Below are 23,189 nucleotides of genomic sequence, written 5' to 3'. Positions count from 1 at the left end.
CTGCCCCGCTGTTTCAGCTCTGCTGTCCCGGTGAGTGCCGGTTCCGCGGGGCCACGTGCGGGGTACCGGGAAGTGGCGGCGCATGCGCAGTCCCGCCGCCTTTGGCGCAGCGCTGCACGCGGAAGGATAATCTTGGCTCTCAYTGTAGCGCCATTCCGCCAGGTCCTTCCGCCCGCCGTGAGGAAGCRCTGCCCGGCGCCGCCCGGACTATTTTCGGCGGTGATAGTTCCGGCCGCGGCCATTCGGTACCGTCGCCGCCGCCATTTCGGGAGCGCCGCCTCAGCGCGCCGCGACTGCGGGTAGCTCGGCCCGACCCGGCCCGAGCGCACCTTCTGCCGTCGCCGCCACAGCCTCCCCGGCCCCTGTCCCGATGGCGACCTCCGTGGGGAACGTGGCGGACAGCACAGGTACCGTGCGCTGCGGCGCCCCCCGGGGACGGGCTGGCCGGGAACAGCGGGGGCCGGGCCGTGCCCTCGCCCCCAGGGTCGCTCGCTYGGCCCGCGCCCGGCGGAACTTTCCAGAAGCGGCGGGGCGGGGGTGTCCCCACSGCGTTTGTGGGGGTGTGTGCGCCCCGGGCCCGAGCGCGGCCCTGGGTGCGCTCCGGTGGGCGCTGCCCGTGGGCAGCTCCGGGCCGCTGCCGGAGAGGCGCGGGGAGGTGTGAGTGCGGCGGGCTCGCTGCTATATTTATCAGACTATCAGGTGACTGCGTTAGAGGGCGAAGTAGGGTAAAAGCCTGACCCAAAATKTGTGTTGATTTGCCCAGAATCGCTCGCTGCACTTAAGTAGGACTTTCTTTCTAGCAGCCTGATCGAATGGAAGGTGTCTCTGCCCGTGGCAGAGAATGGTGGAATTGGAACGAGATGATCTTTAAGGTCCTTTCCAACCCGAACCGTTCTGTGGTTCTGTGGCATAGCCGAGCAGTGAAGCGCTTTTCKGAACAGTAAGATAGCGTTTTGTATCAAGGAAAGATCCTGCCCTAAATTTAGTTTGCAGATCCAGAACTTGAGGAATGGAAAAGAGGAGAAATCTTTACTTTCTCCGTAGAACAAGATAAAGAAGTATTATGCTTATACTGAAAAGATGAAAGGACAGTATAGCTTTATCGCCCAGATTTTGGGGGTTTCTGTAACCAAAGGGGCAGGAAGAGGTGAAACGATGTCTGGGAAAAGTAGAAGGAAAAGGAGGATTTTTGGAGAAAGAAACGGGATAGTAGTGTAGAGATAAGGGATCTAAAGAGAAACGGCAGTGATACAGGAAGATGCTGCAGTACGGTATTTCGTACCTTCTCAGCTAGAACTGTGTGTCTGGTCAGCGAGGCTGCAGCATCCTCTTGATCCCTGGGGGTAAAAAAGAGCACGTGCGCTGGGAGAGAATCCTCATCCAGCACCTCCCAACTGGAGSTAACCACTGCTCCTGTCCGGACCTRGATTGTATCTGAGCGCAAGGTTGAGCATGAGTGTATTGCAAGTGTTTAGGGCGGTATTTGGGGAGGGTGGGGGGTAGAATGGCCTTGGGCGCCTTCTTGATGGTTCTGTTCAGCTTTTTGTTTTGCTTGTATTGTCTAGAAGCCTCAGGGTAGGTCATTGTAACAGCACGTACTAGACTTTTCCAAGGTCATAGTCAAAGCATGCACAAGTTAGCCTAGGTACAAAAATTCATTTATGCAAGACTTGATAAGGGATTTTCCTGGCCGTGACTCCTCACTGCAATTATTTTCTTTACAAATTGATTGGGTGAGCATCCATCCATGGGCTGTGTTATGGATATTTGCACTGTATAACTTCCAGCCAACTTTGTATTAAAAGTTTATCTCATTCTGAACTTTGTGATGTGGCTGTTCACTTCCTGCTTTTCAGTGAACTTTTTCAGAATCCTTTGTAAAATACTCACTTGGAGGTAGAGGACTTGCAATTTTATACTGAGTTTGCCTTATCTCTGGAGTCAAAGGGTAGAATGTTTTGTAAATTTATCACTTGATAAATGAAAGAAAATGACAGTGTTGTTTTTTTTTCTTTTGTTGGTTTTGTTAGCAATGCTCATTTCCAGGTGTTACATCTGCTCTGCCTGCTCTGTTGCCCAGGAGTTGCAACTTCAGTTTGAGTTCTTGCTTTAAGTAGGCAAAATGTAGTATTTAGATAATGACCGAAAGCTTCTTTCCCAGCAGTCACAAGTATTGAAGTGTGAAGTTTTGGGTTGTTTTGTTTAGTTTTGGGGTGTTTTTTGAGTATTTTAGCTTTGAAATTTACTAAAGCAATTGAAATGTATTTGAAGAGGAAATTGAGTTCATGAGACATGCTCTTCCTCTATCTGGTTTCCCTATGTTTGTGCCATCAGCAGAACTTGAAAACACGCTTGGCTGCCAGTGGGGCAAAACTTGTTAACAGCAGCAGGACCAAGTGAAGAACAGTCWGATGGTGCTCCAGTATCAGTATTACTGTCAACCCCATTTATAAGTGGTGTGGTTTTCAGCCACAGTTCAACATTCTCATGTTGAATAAGGCTTGTACCAATGTTTATCTTTGCCAGTAGGTTTAACCAGATCTTGAAGTCCACTTTGCCCTTAGTCAGGGTTTGAAAAAGTGGAATCTAATCTGGATGAAGATACTTGGTTTCTAATTCRTCAGTTACCTGAAAATGGCTAATTGGTAGGTGCAATTTACTGTGAAACAGTTTATAGCACTGACAGACACAATATACTATCTGGAAAAGCCACTGTGCTTCTGGAGTACTTGCAGTCTTACATTAAAACCTGCTGGTGCTAAAACCCCAAATTTGAAAATAATTCAAATAACTTGCATCAATCCCAATTTTGTAAAATAAATACTAGGTACTAAATCTGTACCTAATATATTTATGATTATTTTTACAGTGTCCAGAGTTCTCACAAAAGTGTAAGAGTCTCAGGACTTTTGTACTACCTCTCTGCAAAAATGTATGCTCAACTATTGAGGTGCTTTCTTGTATTAAAAAAAAGGTTTATCTGTTTCATTTAAATTCAAAATTTTTAAACTCTGTAGGATGAGGTAGGAAGTGTTTCATGTMTGGCATTAAAGGACTGCAGAGTACAGAAGGGAAAATGGGAGATACTTGGGGTAATCAAACATTTAAGAGCTGTTGGTATAAAGGTGGAAAATTTGAAGGCCAGCACTTCTTTCTAGGATGACTGGTTGTGTTTTTTTCCCAAATTGCACTTGTTTATTACTTTGTTTGAAATTTTACTGACTTTTCTCACTTCCGGTTGTTTTGTCTAGAACAGGTGGTGTTTTATTGAAGGATTTTGTTCTCCACAATTGGTTATTAAATTCTAAAACCATTTTGTTGCTCCTGTTCCAGCTAAGCCTCCAGGAGAGCAGTAACTCCTTTCCTGTACCCTGTCTGCTTAATGGTTCCTCCTGTAGGCCAGTTACATAATCACTGAAGTTTGTGTTTGTTTCTCATCAGATATTGTTCCCAGACCATTTTTTTTCCTGTGAAGGGATTTTGACTCCTCAGACAAAACGTAGGAGTATGCAGGATTCAAGGAATGTTACCCATTGTGCTTTTTTTTTGCCATTTTTTTAAAGGCTTTCACAACTTGCCCAGCAAAACTTTTCTTTTGTTCAAGTTCTTTAAAGTCTTTGTCTCCTGTCCTTCATTTCCATATTAAATTGTTAGAGCTTTTATTTTAACATAGCAAAGGATAGCATTTTCAGTCGTGGGGGAGAGTGAGGAGARTCTTTGTTCTGTTAGGAGCACTTCCACTGTTAGGAACCATGGTACCATATCATGACAGGAGTCTTTCAGAATAATGAAAAGTTATTGACTTACAAATATTCGCAGTCGTTATAGTCTGCATTTTTGCTGTTTTAGCTGAGGAAGTCAAGGATTGGTAGAGATAAGTTTTTAATGTCCCAACTGTCACCTGCTGTAGTGTTTCRTATCATTTCAATCATTGTCATCCATTATTTGTATACATTTTTTTTTCATTGTTTTATTTTTGTTTTTGTTTTGTTCCCATCATCTAACTTTTTGTTTTCCCCCTTTAAATGTTTTGGTGATTCTCCAGAACCAACGAAACGTATGCTTTCCTTCCAAGGGTTAGCGGAGTTGGCTCATCGTGAGTATCAGGCAGGAGACTTTGAAGCAGCAGAGAGACACTGCATGCAGCTCTGGAGACAGGAGCCTGATAACACTGGTGTGCTTTTATTACTCTCGTCCATTCACTTCCAGTGTCGCCGACTGGACAGGTAGGCTTCTTCCTTCTGGAATTTTGCTGGGGTCAGAGAAATATAAATTGGACTTGTCAGCTTTACAGCAAACAGCGTCCCTGCCATTTATTCTTGTGTTATTTTATTATTGTACATATTACCATTAGAGCATCAGTCACATTGGTGTGTACTGGTAGAATTTCCATGTGTAATGTTCATTCCACCTGCAGTATAGGGGTTTGTGGGTTTGGTTTTTGGGTTTCAAGTTGCAAGACTGATTGCTTGCTGCACAACAACATGTTTAGTGAAGGGGTTTTGGGATCTGAAAGATGTTTCTATATTCTTTCTGCTTACTGATTCCTGATCTTGCTTTCTGTGCCTCCAGCATTTTGAACTTCACTTGTAGCTGTAAATTCATGTTTGCTGGTGAAGGAAGTAAGAACTTTTGACTGAGATTTGTTTTAYATCATCTTCTGATTGAAATTGTAGTAGCTAAGATATGGGAAAATAAAATGGGTGAAGATACAACAGAATTTTACATATAAGTTGTGTCCTGCTTCTTGAAAAGAACATAAAGTAGAACTTTGCTTAAAGCATACGCATGTTGGAAGAGGCTTCACAAGATTCACGTAGTGTTCTCTTCAAGTGTGTTGAGCTCAAGTTTGCTGAAMCCTTGAACCCTTCTGACTGAAAATGAGAGCTGTCTTTGTTCAGTAGACTCTAAAATGGGAACCAGGGAGATCAGAGTTTAAGCTGGGAGCATAAATGTACAAGACAGCTCTGTAAGTCCAGATTTGTTGGCTGTGTATTTGGCTCTCCTAAGCATGAATGTTCATTAGAGTAACTAGCTAAACACTGAATGTCGAGGCTGAGTTTGTTTGGGTTATTTTGTTTGGGTTTGGGTTGTTTTTTTATTTGCTAACTTGTCTGTTTTCTCCAGGTCTGCTCACTTCAGCACTTTGGCAATCAAACAGAATCCACTGTTGGCTGAAGCCTATTCAAACCTAGGCAATGTGTACAAGGAGCGTGGACAGCTGCAGGAAGCAATTGAACATTACAGACATGCACTGCGCCTCAAACCAGATTTCATTGATGGATATATTAACTTGGCTGCTGCACTCGTAGCTGCAGGTGATATGGAAGGAGCAGTACAGGCATATGTGTCTGCCCTTCAGTACAACCCTGTAAGTAATGCTTTATTTTATAGAAGTCCATTCTTTATTACTGCCCCAGGACACAAAAGTAGCAGCTTTCAAARAATAAACAAAAGATAATCCTTCCAACCTGTGTACCACAAATTTAATGAAGTAGTTAATACTATTTTTAAGGATCTTTGAAAGGCTTGTTGTAGAAAGTTGTACATTGCAGTAAAGGCTGCTGGTTGTTTACTTCTCTGTATATATAACATACCTGCTTAGATAACAGGAAAAGCAAGGTTATGGTTTTTTTTCTGAAGTTACAAGTTTTAGTGAATGGCCTCATATTTAGCTTTGTGTGCTTTAAGGTGGTATACAGTGAGAGAATCAGTGCTTAGACTTGAATGTGAAATCTTGAAAAATCACCAGGTATTATGTGTATCATGAAGTCAGAAATTTCATGGTGATGAATGTTGCCTTGGGTAGATTTCTGCTGTAGACTGGCTTAGATTTTTGTTGTGGACTGGTTTACAGAAGCATCCATTTAAATTTTATAGGCTGAAACTGACTGTAAGTGACTCCTATGAAATTGATTGATCTGGTGTTTTGATTTTTGGTTGTAACTGTTTCAAATTGACATGTTCAGTAAACACTGTATCAGACCACTGTCCTATATTACTGTTCAGTGTGGTGAAGGTATCTGTTTTCTCTTTGGTCAAACATTTTGATAAGAAGTACTTAAAGTGCAGCATCAGTCCTGTGAGCATAAATCCTTTTTCTTTAAGAAAAGCATATGCAAACCCAGTCTAACAAGGGCTCAGAATCCAATTTCTCTGTTCTGCAGCCAGTGTGAACTTGTTTAACTTAATATGCCAAGTGGTGTGACTAGTGGATGCACTGGTTAGAAAAATGTGAGATGCTGAGTTATTTAACAGGACTTGAGTTTTGTTTAGGTTGGTAAATCCTTTCATTAGTGTTGACAAAATGTCTCCATTCTCTGTGGTCTTTACTGCTAGATAATGCAGTTGCAGACTGTGGTTTCATTTTAAACAAATGAAAGAACAAGAACATGTGGTAAAGCTGTTGGAAATGGATGGATTASTAGGCAAAACAGGGAGAAAAAATTCTTTAGGGGTTCAGGCAGCAAAATTACTTTATATATCTATTTTAAAGCCATAATAACAATGGTGAATCTTATGAGTACAAGTTTGAAGTCATGGTTGGAACAAAAAAAAAGGGGGGGGCTTCAAATACTTAAATATGGCAAAATTAATTAAGCTGCTGGGGGACCATTTGTTTACAGTTTTCTGTTTCTGTGTAATAAAATTTCATGCAAATTCTATTTCTTTTTAATTCTTTACAATTGTATTTTTACAGTAATAAATTTGGTCAGATTATCTGTTGTCTGTAATGTTAGGTCAAGAAAAATAATTTACATTTGTGATGWGTTTAAGAGTCTAAGCTAAGCTTTAGAGGACTGAGTTGTTCCCTTGCAAATTCTCCATGATGACCGAAGTCGTGAAGCTGATGGTGTGATTTTGATTTTTCAGGACTTGTACTGTGTTCGTAGTGACCTGGGGAACCTGCTCAAAGCCCTGGGTCGCTTGGAAGAAGCCAAGGTAGGTGTTGGGTAGAATACATGTAAACGTCAGTGTTTTGAAAACTTGAACTTTGCACCAAGTCTTCAAATCTGCGTTGATCTACAGACAGTCCGAGAAACTTCTGAAAACTGAAGGCACTGAAACACCCCAGAGTAGTTGCAGGGCAAGATATGGCATGTCCATGTTTAAAAGTTGGTTTAAGTCAAGAAATGGAAAGTTACCAAGCCTTGCTGCTGAACTAGACTATCTGATACCATTCTGAAGTATTGGGCAGGGGCTCCATCATGCTTTCATCTGGAAATAAGTAACAATCCTTCAGATCTGAGGCTTGCCTGCTGGTGCCAAGCAGAGAGCCTGTGGTTAGCTCGAGATCCCTGTACGATGCAGGTGCTATTGACAATGCTGCTCTTCTAAAGTCCTTTGTGGCTTGTAAGTGGAGAAGAAACTTATCCAAATGTTACCTTGTAATATTGGCTTTTAAAGATTTTTATTCTTTTAACTTTTCCCTTCCCTTGATAGTGGAAGAAAGGCTAGTAAATAATAGCTTCAGTATGCGACACACACCACCCCCCCACCCCCATCCCCCAATATCTTTTCTTCATGTCTTCCCTCTCCCCTCTCCCAAAATAAAGAAATCGGAAGGACAAAGCTGGTTTGTTTGGTAAATGAACTGATCAAAAGAAAACTTGCTGTAGTGGAAAGGTGGCTTCTAGCAGTCTTGCGTTTCCTAAACTGAGAATTCGAACACCAAGATGAGTTTAAAATTCTTGGCACATTAAAATTTGGATTGCAGAAAGAAATTGTCTTGTTACAAGCCACCTTACGCGTCCGCGCTGCAGGGGTGAGGAGTGTGGAGAAATCAGAACCACTCTGGACTCCACGGCTGTCACTCCAAGCCCCACGCGCATGCTCAGAAGTGGAGTGTATGAACAGCGTAGCTGTCTGTTTGGCTGCAGCACCATTTGGGGAGGGTGGGGATCTTTATGGGGTAACGGGGACTGCAGGTTCAAAATTCAATATTGCTTTGATTTCTCATTAACAACTTGGATGCGTGTACCAGCCTAGGGCAGCCTGATTGATTTGGTCGGATCCAGGTTGAAAACAGCATTGTGTAGCAGCATTTGGAGTTGAACAGTCTTTGAGACACTTGGTTCTCAGCCCACCAAGCGGACAGCTAACATGAATTGCACTTCACTGCAGCTTTAGTGTGACTGGTATAGGCCAAGACACTGCGCCTGCATTAGGTTGCTGACTTCTTTGTTTCAGAGCTCTGGAGACACCTAGTTTGAAAGTGTTATTCCGTTTTGTGAGAACTTAATAAATGAGGAAAAACATCTTGAGTAAATTGCAATGTGTTTCTTTGGTTATCAGTCCATTTGAAAGATCAAGCCAGCAGATTCCTTACAGTTTGAACTAAAATTTAATTTCTTTGTAGATATTTCAGAGCCTTTCTTCCAAAAAAAAAAGTCCCTGCTGTATGCAATTGCCCGATTAACCCTYTCCCTTCTGCATGTCTCCCTTGTTACAGACAGATTATCCTCATTCCCATGTGTTAAGACATATCCAAAAAAATGCAATTGCTTTGTTGAACTCTTACTAATGATCTTGTTTTATTTTCTCTCTTGTTTTTGGTTTTTCACCACTGATATTGTATTTAGAAGGTTTCAGGTGGGTGAAACCTCCTATTCCATGCGTAAGGTGCCTCGCTGAAGGGAGCTCGAGGCCTGGATCTAGGGCAGACACACACCTCCTCCTCCTCTTCCAGCAAGGAACGCACCGAAAAGTCACATGATGAGAAATATGGTAACGGGTTTGTAACTGCCACAGCAAAACCATTTGCCTCCATGCCTGAATCTTCTGTCTTGTGGCTTCAGAAACAGCTTAAAATATTTAATTACAAGCAAGTAATGTAAGAATATTTTATACTATTAGCCACAAATTCTTTCAAAGAAATAAAGTAAAAGTAAATTAAAATATTTTTTAAAGAAATAATTGGAGATAGTTAATAGTAAAAGCTTCTAACTCTTCTGGTTGTTCATTTTTTTCCTTTTTTCTTCTTTGTTTGGATTGCAGCGTTCTGCTCTTCTGATGATGCGCTGTGATCCTGCAGTAGCGCAAAGGCTGCGCAGCGGTAACGCGCATTGCGTGCGATAAAGCCCCCGTGAACGGTTGACTCGATGATTAATCTCTGATCGGGCAACTGCCCGAGCTCCAGGCTGCAGCCTTTTGGATAAAATTGGGTTGTAACGCATTTACAGAGTTCARACATCAAATTTAACACGCGAGTTTTGTGTGGGCCTGTCTGGTAGATTAATGATTCTGGTTGGCCGTTCACTGCACCTTGGGGCAATCACTAGAGCAAGCAGTTCGCAGCGATAGCGTGGCGCCGTGCTGGGTAGGATGCGCAGCGATTTCTTGCGCTTGCATTACAGGGACCTAAACCTTCATGCAATCCTGTCATTTGAGGTTTTGAAGCTGCAGGAGAGGTTGGATGTATTTGAGGAAACCAGAAAAAAAAGATACAGATTGGGTGTGTCATCTCATTTGGCATGCACACTTAAAACTGAGGAATGGCTTTATCTTTTTAATTTTTTTTGGTTTTTTTTTAATTAATTTCTATCTGATTTTGAATATTTGAAAATTTTGTTACAGAGTGAGGTTGTTTTTACACAGTATTTTTTTTTATTTTTACGCACTTAAGGACAGCAGATCTTTCTGGTGAACAACTTTAATTATTTCTGAGGTGATTTCTGTGGTGATCTTGTGTCGGAAGGAATGTTAATTTGTTGTCAGCATAACTGAAAAATGGTGGGCTTGCACCTGGGTTTTGGTTTGCGCTGGCGCAGGATCAACAACAGTTTGCAGCGCATTAGTTTTGGCGCAAGCTAGCCTATACTGCAGGGTCACTTTTGGCTGGTTAGAGAAGGCATACTAACAATTATTTTTTCTCATTTTTTTCTTTTTACAAATATTCCCCTTCCCTTGTATCTCTCTTCTTTAACTATTCCAAGGCCTGTTACTTAAAAGCAATTGAGACTCAACCAAACTTTGCAGTGGCTTGGAGTAATCTTGGCTGTGTTTTCAATGCCCAAGGAGAAATTTGGCTTGCAATTCATCACTTTGAAAAGGTAACTACCTAAGGGAGTCAGCYTCACTCCTAGATTTCAGTGTACATGCTGTTGTATGCTTGCAGGTGATAGAAATATTTTGATAGTGGAGAACTTTTTATGATCCTGTTGGTTAATGTCCCACATTGTTTTTTTCCAACTTACTGATGTTTCAAATTGTCTATATGTTACACAGAGTTACATGTAGAACTGCCCTAGGACTTTGCACATGTGTCAAATACAAGAAAATTATTTGTTGTTCTTCAGTCCTTTTCTGGACTGAAGATTTTTAAAATCTGATTTGGTTATAATGTTCCGCATGTTTTGTGTGTGAGAAGAAGAGCAAACGTGGTGCTTAAAATCATTTTTCACTCTTAATTGTTGTTTGAGGTGTTACTGTCCTTTGAGTAATTAAGAAGGACAGTTTTAAGTGACATTAATTCCTCTTCTCCAGGATTATTTTTCACTAGTATTCAGACTTCTTTAGATTGATGTCATTAACCAGTTGTCTTATACCTTCCAATTAGTATCTAATTGGTATCATTGGTAATTCATTTTGTACTCATCGCTTTCTGAAGTGCCCTAAAGCTGGATTTAAGATGTAGCAACAGTTTCTTCCTGAAAATTACGGCTTTTTTTAATCTACAAAAAAACTCTAGCTGCTCAAGATTTTTTTTTTTTTTTTGGATCTGTGTCTAGTTCGTGATAGGTGAAGTATTTTAATTTGGAATGAGTAGTTCCCATGAGACTGCAAGAGTGGGGCTTGTGAAATACTCACGTGGAGCTTTGTAGTGCAGCTTCTGTTGCTTCATCAGTAACTTGRTTAAGTGGTTTTTTGCATTTTATAATTTTGAAGGGAGTGAAGATGTGTTAGTTAAATGGCTRCTGAATTTTCCCTGCACACATGATGTATTTGCTCTTACCTTGTTCTTGTGAGCAATCTCTCACAAGAAGTTTTTCTGCACTGTTGACATTTTAAAATTCAGTCTTATTTTGCAGTAGATAAAGAGTACAGATAATGTTTTAGGGTTTCTACCTTAAAAACAAGTTAAGGGCAACAGTAGACAGGAGTGTTAAGTATGATCAGCSTAATGGGAAATAAATGCTTAGCACTTTATTCTGCAGTAGTTGCAACTGACTAGGTAAGCGAACAAATAAATTTGAAGGTAGTACATGCTGTCGTTTCTGCAGATAAATAAYTTTGCTCTGTGGTTGGTTTATAAAAGCTTTTCTTCCTTCTTAGGTTATTGATGGTCTTAGATGTGTACATATTATGTTTAWTAGATTTTTTAAAAGCAGCAAACAACTCAGTTTTGTAGAGAATGTTTTTGTGTTTAATGTTCAAAACTTCTACTTCAAAACTATTTTCAGGCTGTAACRCTTGACCCAAATTTTTTGGATGCTTATATCAATCTGGGAAATGTTCTGAAGGAGGCAAGGATATTTGACAGGTAAGCAGATCAGTACTGTTACTCTTCTGGTGGCGTGTCAGGTGTATCAAGATACAGATTGTGTTCCTTCTGTGAAGTGTCTATGGACAGGGATAGCAAAGACTTCAACTGTAAGCTGAGCAAGCAAATGGCTTTGAAGTGCAGACAGATCAGGCTGGTGTATATAAATAAAAACAAAAAATTCCAGTGAATGTATTCTTTTCATGTTGCTTTCTTGTACTTGAAGCATTGTCAAAAACGAGAGTTTCTGATGAAAATAAATTTGAAATTAAGGCTGGGAGGGTGAAAATAAGATGCATGAGAAAGGCCTGAATTCTGTTTTCATTATGTGATTCAGAACATAATTTGCAAGTGTCTCTCTTCTAAAATTTCCCTTCTGTGTGAGGCAAATTGAAATGCTGGAATTCAGCTAAGCATATGATTGAATACTCTGTATTTGCGACATACCTGCCTCATGTTACTGCCTTGGGTTGCAGTTTTGTTGTCTCGTTCTGAGACCTCTAATCTGGTAAATGAATCTTTTGTTTCTGGGAGAAGATCCAGGCTGTGTTGTTTATATGCGATGTACCATATTATATCTGTTAATTGGTTTATAATTTCTGATAGCTGTGGTTTGTGGCCTCAAATTTAATAAAATCTTGAAGGGAACAGGTTAATTATGTGCACTGCACACAGTCTAAATGATTCAGTGATGTCTGATTTAACCGTGAATTAGTGGAACAAACAGAGGCATGGTTTTTTATAATTTTAGATTTTTTAATCACCTTTTAAAGATTTACTTGCTATGTATATTGTTACAATTTTCCTAGAACCTGGATTTGAATACATCAGCCATTTATATAGTGCTATAGGAGCATATAACGAAAATATTTCACTTTTGAACAAAGTGATGATTAAAGTCTTAAATAAATCTTGGTAGRTTAGTGGAGAGAATAAAGTTGTAATATGATACTGTTTATCATGTTAAAATTGAATAATAAACTGGCAAAAAACAGAGTAAGGGAAAAAAGTATTTTTCATAGTAATGAAAAGTGTTAAAAATGTAGCTGCAAGCTTTGCTTGTTTTCCAGAAGACTTAGMRTTGTTCCCTATATACTGTACTAAGRTAAATATAATTCCTGCTGTCTGGATGATTGTTTACCTTCTCTTTTTGTTTTATCTTTATTTTATTACAGAGCTGTAGCGGCTTATTTGAGAGCCTTGAGTTTGAGCCCAAATCATGCAGTTGTGCATGGCAACCTTGCCTGTGTGTACTATGAGCAGGGCCTGATAGACCTGGCCATAGACACCTACAGAAGGGCCATTGAGCTCCAGCCCCACTTCCCTGATGCCTACTGTAACTTGGCCAATGCCTTGAAGGAGAAAGGCAGTGTAAGGAGCACTTCTTTCCTTCTTAAAATTACAGTGAATGCTTTTTTAATAGACACCAGCTGTCACCRATTTTGTTAAGATGGATGTTAAYCTCACCTAACTTAAAAGGAAGAATAATTCAGGAAATCTGAATCTTCAGCCTTTTAAAAGTGATTGTGTAATGACTTCTCCTAAACAGTACTTTTACAATAAATGGTACTATATTAACAGTGTCTCTTTTTTTGAAGGTGGTAGAGGCAGAAGAATGCTACAACACAGCACTTCGACTTTGTCCCACCCATGCAGATTCTCTCAACAATCTGGCAAACATCAAGCGGGAGCAGGGCAATATTGAGGAAGCTGTCCGTCTTTATCGGAAGGCTCTTGAGGTACAGTTGAATGTGAGGGGGAGGTGGGTGATTCACATTGGGAATGTGTAATAGGACACGGGTTTGTTCCCTCTATTAAAAAAAAMCAACAAAACACAGTAATAAATGCACAAGTTTTTTTGCTATGGTCTGCTTGTGACATTTGAGACAGAGTCAACTTCTTTTTCTTCCAGGTGTTTCCAGAGTTTGCTGCAGCGCATTCAAACTTAGCAAGTGTTCTGCAACAGCAGGGGAAGTTACAGGAGGCTCTGATGCATTACAAAGAGGCTATTAGGTAAATGGATACTATCTGTAAGAGTCCCAGCCTTTCCTAATGGGAAAGTGCCTAGATCTGTATAGAAGGTGACTTAGTCATGTGTTTTAATTCGCATAGTTCCTTTCCAARTAGAAAAGTCTGGGTATAAGTATGTTTCCTTGTTGGAGGAGGAGCATTTGTTGTTCATGACCTATTATCTTTATTTTTCAGAATCAGCCCCACATTTGCAGATGCTTATTCTAATATGGGAAACACTTTGAAGGAGATGCAGGATGTTCAAGGAGCTCTGCAGTGCTACACCCGTGCCATTCAGATAAACCCAGCTTTTGCTGATGCCCACAGCAACCTGGCCTCGATTCACAAGGTAGCACATGCGAATGATTCACTCTTAGAAGAGTGTGGTGGTGCACTGTGAGTAGTTACCCTGAGGATATTTTTACCTGCTGACTCATTTCTGTGTCTTTACAGGATTCAGGGAATATACCAGAAGCCATTGCCTCTTACCGTACTGCTCTGAAACTGAAACCTGATTTCCCAGATGCCTATTGCAACTTGGCCCACTGTTTGCAGGTGAGGAAGATGAGGCTTTGATTGTACTTCTTAGGATTCCTCTGCTGAAGATTACTAATTTAAATGGTTAGACTTAAATCAGAAGATAAGATTATACAGTCGGCAGTAATTATGAAAGTTCTCACTTCCATTTTTGGAAGAARCGTTAACCGTAAATCTGTGAACTAACTGATACAGGTCAAAGGAAGCTGTTCTAATCTTTGTTTTTCCTTTTTTTTTTTTTTAGATTGTCTGTGACTGGACAGACTATGATGAAAGAATGAAGAAGCTGGTTAGCATTGTAGCTGATCAGCTGGAGAAAAACAGACTGCCTTCTGTGCACCCACATCATAGCATGTTATATCCCCTTTCTCACAGTTTTAGGAAGGCAATTGCTGAGAGACATGGAAATCTCTGTTTGGACAAGGTAGGAAGTTTAATACAGACCAACTGTGATTGAAGTTCTTTGTGACTTTGCCTGTTTCTACTTAAAATCTAATAATATGTAGTCAGTATTAGCCTTTGTAAGCTTTCTGAGTCACTGACATGTAAAGAGATGGATGTAATGTTCATAGCTGTTAGTGCTTGTGAGTTTTGAGACWGACTACTTGTGCAGGTTGCCAGTTATAATTGAAAATGTGCTGTCAGCTGGTGGGAGGGTCTGGTTAACTATTGGAAAATAACACTTTGTCAAAGGGACTTGTCTGAGTAGCCTGATAATCCTGCCGGAATTAGTGGTTACAAACTGATTCTTGGGGAAGATGGAGAGCAAAGAACAGAACAAGTGCTGTGGTGCCTCACAGCAATACTATTCAAGTACAAGTGGTTTGTGGTTTGAGAACTTAGGAGGATCATGGTGTGGTATCAGCATATTTAATAATCAGGAGTGGAGTACTGGAACTTGGAAAAGCAAAAACATCACCATGCAGTAGCAATATCTGTATTTGCCTGAGAGCAGAGACATCACATCTTGTGACACAGTGTGTGGGCACCGCACTTGGCTCCAGTGGAATACATAAAATGCAGGTTTGGAACAACAGATGTCCATGACTGCTTGCTTGAATGTGGGATTAGGTTAATTCTGCAAACTCCTAGGGTTTTTTTTTTGTTCTTTTGTTTAAATTTTAGTTCCTGAGTTTGTAAACACTTGTGTATGTTTTCTTGGCAGATTAAYGTTCTTCACAAGCCACCATATGAGCATCCCAAGGATTTGAAGGCCAGTGAAGGTCGACTTCGTATTGGCTATGTCAGTTCTGATTTTGGAAACCATCCAACCTCACACCTAATGCAGTCAATTCCAGGCATGCATAACCCAGACAAATTCGAGGTAAAAATATAAATGGCATGCTTAAAGCTTTAAATATGGCTGTAAGTGGCACTTTTTTTCTCAGTGCAAGCAATTAAACTAGGAAAGAACAAATTTTTGCTTATTGGGTTTGGTTTTTTTATGGGTTGAAGAGTTTTTTAGCCCGAGTCATCCTCCTTTACCAACATGAAATGTTGTTTTCAGATACACTTGAGGTTTCCTAATTGTGACAACGAGTCACTGTTTAAAAGCTTCCCTGAGGCTTAGCTTGTCTGTTCACCCTGATTYATAGTTATGAGTCTCACTAATTACAAAGTCCAAGGTGACTTGTAGAAGGCGTTCTTAGAAAATTTAATTCTTATGTAAATCTKTCCGTTAAAGTTTCTCTGCCTTGTGCTGATGATAACATGGGGTATATGTCTGTGCAGGATGCAGTGCCATACTCTGGCACCAGAACTAGGCCTGGTTCAAGTGTGTCAAAAGACAGGCCAGAACCTTTTTTTTTTCTTCTTCTTTCTTAACTAATAAATGCCACATAAATTAACATGATTTGTGTGAAACTAGATGTAATTTTAAATTGCAATATAGCACAATTTTTTAATGAGCAAGTTGTCACAGATACGCAATTTTTGTGCCTCATATTCCAGGTATTCTGTTATGCTCTGAGTCCTGATGATGGRACAAACTTCCGTGTAAAAGTGATGGCTGAAGCAAATCATTTCATTGATTTATCTCAGGTGAGCTCKTTYGATGCACTGACCTTTTAGCAAACCTAAATTTTTCAAAATGAAGGAAGAGATGAGACTGTAGTTTGAGATTTTTAGTTGCACTCATTTCTTGAATTAAGCTGATGTTAGTGTTGAGAATTTTGGAATTTATAGATGTATTGTTGTTATGCCTTGCCTGGCATGTGGTGATCTTACGACCTCTGATTATTTAAAAGTAACATGATCAATATTTAGTAACTCACGTTAGATCTCAAAATAAATGTCATGGAGAAGTCAAGATGTCACAACTGCAAATACATATTCAGTGGGAAAACTGACCAGGGTTTCASTATACACAGAAGTCAAGGCAAAACCCTGCAGAGTAGTTAATTGGCTAATTCTTGATCTTCAGTTTGGTCTTCAATACTACCTCAGTTTTGAATGTGCCACTTGCCCTGTATGAGCTTTGATTACTAATTAGCCTTAGAGGAGTGRTGGGATGGGCTGTTCTGGTTTGTACAACCTCAGTTTCTAGCCTTTAGCTTTTGTTTTACTGCTGCTGAGGTTTATTGCTGCATTGAGGAATCACACTTCTGTAAAACCAGGAATTACAAGATTTAAGTCTCAAATTAAATTATGCAGTTGGCATCTGTCCATTGTTAACTGATGACTAACCACATTTATTTCTGAAAGACTGAAAACAAAAAGAAYTTGTATTTATGTATTTATTTATTCCTAGATACCATGTAATGGAAAAGCAGCAGACCGCATCCATCAGGATGGGATACACATTCTCATTAATATGAATGGCTACACCAAAGGAGCCCGAAATGAATTGTTTGCCCTGAGACCAGCACCTATTCAGGTAACTGAGTTAGAGGGCTCTTAGTAAGCCAGAATCATGTCAGAGTTTTTTTGGGGGTTTTTTTGAGTAATGATTTTTTTTTTAAATGCCTATGGAAAAAGAATGGGAGAAACCTTCATCAGAGTCACTCTGTACTACAGGAGTTGTCTCAGGTCAGAAGCTATAATCACTGATGCATAGTGTTCTGGCTTAAAGCTGTGCACAGTGGGGAAAATTTGCTTGAGAGTTCAATTTTCGAATATACTTGAATTGTTTACTGTCTTGGTAGTGAAAGTTTGGTGTTAGGGGTTGATCTTCAATGAAGATGAATTTAATCTTAATGAAGCAGAAGAAGGAACTTGATTCTGTATGTGGCAAATAGAACTTAAAATTYATTGATTTTTAACTTCCTTTATTTTTGCAATGCACATGGAACTGGAGTCTTGCTTTCTTGTTTCTTAGGCAATGTGGCTAGGGTATCCTGGAACCAGTGGGGCATTGTTCATGGATTATATCATCACAGATAAAGAAACTTCCCCAGTTGAGGTGGCTGAGCAGTATTCAGAGAAATTAGCTTACATGCCAAACACTTTCTTTATTGGAGACCATGCCAACATGTTCCCCCATCTGAAGGTACGTTGGAAGACAGGGCAAGAAAAGTAGGTGTTTTCCATAGCTGCCTTTATAAAATGGTTCTTAGTATAGTATTGATAAGGGATCTTGTAACTTCTTGAACTCTTTTTTTTTAACAGAAAAAAGCAGTCATTGATTTCAAGTCCAATGGTCATATTTATGATAACAGGATTGTTTTGAATGGCATCGACTTGAAGGCATTCCTTGACAGCCTCCCTGATGTCAAGATTGTTAAGGTGAGAGCTACTCTTGTCTRTACAGTCCTGGGGACTGAAGGTAGCACCCCCTCTGATACCTGTGTGATTTATCTCAGATGAAGTGTCCTGATGGTTGTGACAATGCCGATGGCAATGCCGCYCTCAGCATGCCAGTCATCCCTATGAACACCATTGCAGAGGCTGTGATTGAGATGATTAATCGTGGGCAAATCCAGATTACTATCAATGGATTCAACATCAGTAATGGATTAGCAACTACTCAGGTGAGGCACTTCAGGACACTGTTTTCCTGGGTTTTATGTTACATGTGTATGTTTTAACATAACAAGGAAGAAAATCTCCAAGCAAATGTATTTTCTGTCGTGTTGATTCGTTTAGTTGTCATACTGAAGGAAGCTCATTATAAGCCACAGATGTACTAGAAGATGATCTTCCCTCCCAAAGATAGAGGAATTGTATCTAGAGGTATCTAAAGTCCAAAGAAATTAAATCTTGTTGCATAAAGAAGACGCTTGTTCAGAATTTGAAGGAAAGATTTCCTTATTGCCTGCAGCCTACAGAGATTTGTGACCTGGTACTAGTGTCAGTTGTGTTTTTCCATAAGAAAAAAAAAAAATCTGAGTAATAGAATAGCAGCAAAGTTATTCCATTGTGTTTCAACAACATTTACTCATCTCCTTACATCTTTCAGAATCGTGCACTGTATCACCACCTCTCAGTGCTTAGCAGTTAATGGGATTTTAGTGACAGTTACTGGTGTTGTTTGACTCTTCTTCCACTGCAGAACAGTTCTACCCTTTAAGAAATGCCRTATTCTGATATTGGCGTGACTCATTATCTTGTGAATTTTATTCAGTTCCCTCAGGAAACCTCTTTTACATCATTTTGATAACCTTTTGTTACCACTGCTCTGTTCATAATCACATACCTTGGCTTATTTTTGAATTATTTTGTTCACAACTGAGACTTTCCTTTAAGTTGGTAATAGTTTGTCTTAGGTTGGTCAGTAAGGCTGTTAGAATTTTTTTTTAAGTTGTCATCTGAGGATCATAGAGAATTCTTGTTTTAAACCTCCACCACTGAAATGAAGCACTCTTAAGCTCTGTCTGTGCACYTCTAAAACAGGATTTCTGTCTTTCAATTACACTAATACAGCACTTCTTTGTGCTGAGATCTGCTACTTCTAGGCATAGGTCGACAAGAACTGAGCACCGTGTTTTTTGAGGTCTTGGTGACTTGAATAAGTAGCATGTTTACCAACTTCTGTTGAGCTGTTGTGCATCTTCTAACAGTCAGTGACAGTGAGTCATTGTCATTCACATCGAGTGTGTCATCAGTGGCTGGCTGCAATGCCACTGATCTAAATTTTGAATACKTATGTATGTAAAGAAAAAGGCTCGAAGTAGCTGTGTTACCCTCTCTGTTCATCTGGTCTTGATCCCATCACTGCATGTCATTATTAAAGAAAGTATTAAAAATMCTGCTTCCATTTTACTAATCCTCAAGACTCTTGCATGGTGTCTTGATTATCCCAACTTCATCCTCTGCTGCTTTTTATTAGCATATTCCTATTCTTTGTGAAGGCTATAAGATCAATTTTTTTTAAAAGTTTGTCACCAACTCTTCTAATCTAATTTTCAGCATTTTCATTATTTTCCTTGTCAGCTGGTTCTTTATAGTCTTACCAGTTACATATGAGTCTGCATCTATTGATTTTTCTGTTCTGTGCTTACTGTCTTTTATCTTAAAAAAGAAAAGCACACACAAAAAACACACCCAAAAATAAACCATAAAAATCCAAACAAATCAAACCCCTTTGCTTTCTAMATACCTTTTTATTCTGTCTTTCAGTTTTAATTTCATTTTTGGTCTCAAGGAAATTAAGCGACCTTAAGGAGGATAGGATTCCATGTGTAATGCCTCTTTATATGATTCTTCTTTCCAATTATTCCAGTTACTTGGAATTTCGGGGAGATATAGGAAGGGCATGAAAATGCCCAGTGTTTTTTGCCTTGGTGGTTGCAACGTTGTGGCATCCACAAGCGTGTACACATACCAGTTAAATTCTTGCGGTGGGTAAGTAGACAATTTTGTTTCGGATCATAAACCCAAAGATATGCTTACAGTAATTTGTTATATTAACAAATGTGTCTCAGGACAATTCCACAGGGCATAGTCTTGTTTCCTGCAGTTTCCRTGCTTCAATAGTTTGTTTTTTTTCCTTTTAGATCAACAACAAAGCAGCAACTGGTGAAGAAGTTCCACGGACTATAATTGTTACTACTCGTTCTCAGTATGGCTTACCAGAGGATGCTGTTGTGTACTGTAACTTCAATCAGCTATATAAGATTGATCCTTCCACCTTGCAGATGTGGGCTAATGTGAGTATCTGTACCGAGTAGGAAATCTAAGGTCAGATTTTTGGCATAGCTGTTCAGGTTAGCAGAAACTTCATACAAGTTAAGTTTTAACTTTTCAATGGAAAACTGACCTTGAGCCATTTGAATCTTTACAGTGCTCGTGTTGCAAGGCTTAGTGCTAGTAAAATATACAGGTTTTTAGACGTATTTAAAATTGTATTTGTGCATCTAGCCAGTGAAAATTTATGTCTTGGATATCTTAAGTATTCTGGTTTTCCCTTGTGAAGTAATTTGGATTTCCTTTATCTGTACAATTGATTATAACTGGCCTGGCAGTTGGCAGATAAATAGATCTGAGTGGAAAGCATCTGTGTCAGGTTCCAGCTTACAGTGAATTGCTGAGAGTTACTTGAGGAGAATTTTTTTTTTTAATATTTCATAGTATAAGCAAATGAGACCATAAATTTCAAGACTTACTCACTTTAGTAAGTACTGCTGTGAACTGTTGCTCAGAGTTCCTGTCTCTTTCAGTGGGATTAAAAATGCAATCCTAGTGATCCCACTCATAATGATCATCTGTTTAATTCCCGCCCTGTACCTCAAAGTGAAAGTACTGAATGATTATGCCTTCCACTTCATTTTAGTATGTGCCAATTTCTTGTTCAGAAAAGTAAATGTTTCTCTCTGAACATTCTGTATTTGCTTATTTCTGTTATAGATCCTAAAAAGAGTTCCCAACAGTGTGCTGTGGCTGCTGCGTTTCCCAGCTGTAGGAGAGCCCAATATCCAGCAGTACGCACAAAACTTGGGTCTTGCCCAAAATCGAATCATCTTTTCACCTGTTGCCCCCAAAGAAGAACACGTGAGGAGAGGGCAGTTGGCTGATGTTTGTCTGGACACTCCCCTTTGCAATGGACACACAACTGGCATGGATGTGCTCTGGGCTGGGACTCCAATGGTCACTATGCCAGGTAATGCAGTGGGGAACCAATATTGAGCGCATGGGTTGGAATATTGGTAATTTTTTAATAACAGCAAACCCAAGAGATTTTGCCTCTTGTGGAGGCAGAAGGAAAGTAACTTATAGTGTGTGATAAGTTTCTTGATAAACTTGTTCCTGGTTGGTTTTGATTTGCATTTTATTGTCCTTCCTTTAGGCGAGACTCTTGCCTCACGAGTTGCTGCCTCACAGCTCACCTGCCTCGGTTGTCTTGAGCTCATTGCAAAAAGCAGGCAGGAGTATGAGGATATCGCTGTGAAACTGGGAACTGACCTGGAATAGTAAGCCAACTTGGACTGTGTAATGTGGGAACAAAAAGAATATAGAGTACTGTATTTGGGCACAGTGCTGAGAACATGTAGTTTTACTCCTGCAGATACTTTATATTTAAAAWAGCAGGGCAGTTCTCTTCTAGAGCTGTTTTGTGTTGCAGTTAGTTCAGCCTCTGCTTTTATGGTAGCTTAACAGCACTCCCAGCTCAGTAACTGAAGAAATTACTTAGATGCAAAACAGAAAAAAATGCAATATATTTTACATTTTGTTTCTTTTTAAATAGAATATTTTAGTGAAAATAGTAAAAAAATAGCAGTTTGTTACTTACTGCAAGTTAAAATCATGGTGTAAAATGTCATTTTGCTACAGATAATGCAACAAGTTAATGTTGCAGCTCTTCGAGTTAAGTGGTTGTGCTGGTCTGCATCAGATAGGAAGAGGGGATAAAACAGGAAGTTGGTAAAGGTGGTGGAGCAGGTTTTTGGTTTTTTTTTTTTGAACAGTTGTACAGACAGTTCTGGGTTAGCTGAAAATAGTAGATTTTAAAGGTAAACAGTATTATCTAGTGTTTGGGACATCTCGTGACTGCTCTAACTCTTTTGCAGCCTGAAAAAAATCCGTGGCAAAGTCTGGAAACAGAGAATATCCAGCCCTTTGTTCAACACAAAGCAGTACACGATGGACCTGGAGCGGCTGTACCTCCAGATGTGGGATCACTACGCTGCAGGCAACAAACCGGACCACATGATCAAACCAGTGGAGGCCAGTGAGTCTGCATGAAGAGAGACTGGGTGTGCCTACCAGGAACTCTCCAGGAACTGAGCCTCTCCAACACGTGTGCAGAGATGATGAGCTAAAAACTGTGCATTTCTACTTAATCTGCCTGGTACTCTGTGGCTGAAGTAATACATGATGGTGATTAAAGCACAGCCAGACTTATTTCTTGCATGATAGGGAAAGACTCAATAGAGCCTGGGATCCTTTTATTCCATGAGGAATTTGAATGGGATTGAGCCGTGTACATGTGAGCCTGTGTGTATGAGTGACAAAGTGGTTGCTGGGGGAAGTTTGAACTGCCCAACCAATTTAGGATATCATGGATTGATTTAATCTTCCTACGAACCTCTCTCCTTTTATGTGGATTTTGGATTGGAGCATTTTAACATTTGATTTTGGGTACTCCTGTTGGTATATATGTGGTTCTCCCATGACAAGATTTCCAGCTAGCGAGTTGCTCCCTGTGTTAATTTCTAAACTGTGTGGACTGAAAGGGCATATGTGCTGGTGTAGTCTTTTTTTATAGGTTTTATAAACCACTTGAGCCTATATCAGCCTTTTAATGTTTGACCTCTGTTTTGGAGCTCTCTGTAATGTGTTGGTTAAGATAAGGACTTTGGGTTTTTTTTTTTTTTTGTTCTGTTTTGTTTTTTAAGCTTCTCCAATAACTCAGCTAATTGGCTTCATGATGGCAGCTCCTATTCTGTTGAGAAACCAAATTTGATTTGAAATTAATCCTCCCCACAAGTGTTTGAGGTAAACACAAACTGGTGCCAAATACAGATCTTTCAGGAATGATTGTTAATTATGTATAGGGATACAGTCCTAGGTACTGTAGCAAAGACTTTAAAAAAAAAAAATAAAGCTTTGGTTTGCCAGTTTGATTTGACCGGTGTTTCACGTTTTGTGCTGCTGCCTTTTTGTGTAATTTTGTTTTGAGTAGCTCTCAAAACGCGGCAGWAATGGGTATTTTGGGTTGGAATAAGCCAAGGCGGAATTTCCGTGCCGGGGGGCGGAGCGGCCGCGCTGCCAGCGCCTCCCATGT

At 39.9% G+C, this 23,189-nt stretch overlaps 1 protein-coding gene across 3 annotated transcripts; it reads left to right on the top strand.

Moving 5' to 3' along the window:
- The first annotated feature begins 221 nt into the window (after positions 1–221).
- OGT (O-linked N-acetylglucosamine (GlcNAc) transferase) lies at positions 222–23,033 on the top strand. 3 transcript variants are annotated; one of them, XM_057372577.1, is made up of 22 exons: positions 225–407; positions 4,076–4,226; positions 5,128–5,371; positions 6,874–6,942; positions 9,936–10,052; positions 11,403–11,482; positions 12,658–12,853; positions 13,081–13,221; positions 13,395–13,495; positions 13,688–13,841; positions 13,946–14,047; positions 14,274–14,453; positions 15,195–15,353; positions 15,980–16,069; positions 16,779–16,904; positions 17,346–17,516; positions 17,636–17,752; positions 17,830–17,997; positions 19,963–20,115; positions 20,813–21,065; positions 21,252–21,375; positions 21,973–23,033. In XM_057372577.1, the coding sequence occupies exons 1-22, from the start codon at positions 371–373 to the stop codon at positions 22,145–22,147; spliced, it is 3,108 nt and encodes a 1,035-aa protein (XP_057228560.1). In that variant the 5' UTR covers positions 225–370; the 3' UTR covers positions 22,148–23,033. The 3 variants fall into 3 exon arrangements, with proteins under 3 accessions (XP_057228561.1, XP_057228560.1, XP_057228559.1); XM_057372576.1 differs by having other exon boundaries at positions 4,046–4,226; XM_057372578.1 differs by lacking the exons at positions 20,813–21,065; positions 21,252–21,375; positions 21,973–23,033 and adding an exon at positions 19,689–19,810 and having other exon boundaries at positions 222–407; positions 4,046–4,226; positions 19,963–20,074.
- The last annotated feature ends 156 nt before the right edge of the window (positions 23,034–23,189 follow it).

The sequence above is a fragment of the Malurus melanocephalus genome, unplaced genomic scaffold (genome assembly GCF_030028575.1).
Source record: "Malurus melanocephalus ecotype Western Australia unplaced genomic scaffold, MMel_1.1 scaffold_174, whole genome shotgun sequence".
NCBI classification, from domain to species: domain Eukaryota; kingdom Metazoa; phylum Chordata; class Aves; order Passeriformes; family Maluridae; genus Malurus; species Malurus melanocephalus.
This window is presented reverse-complemented; position numbering and strand designations above follow the sequence as displayed.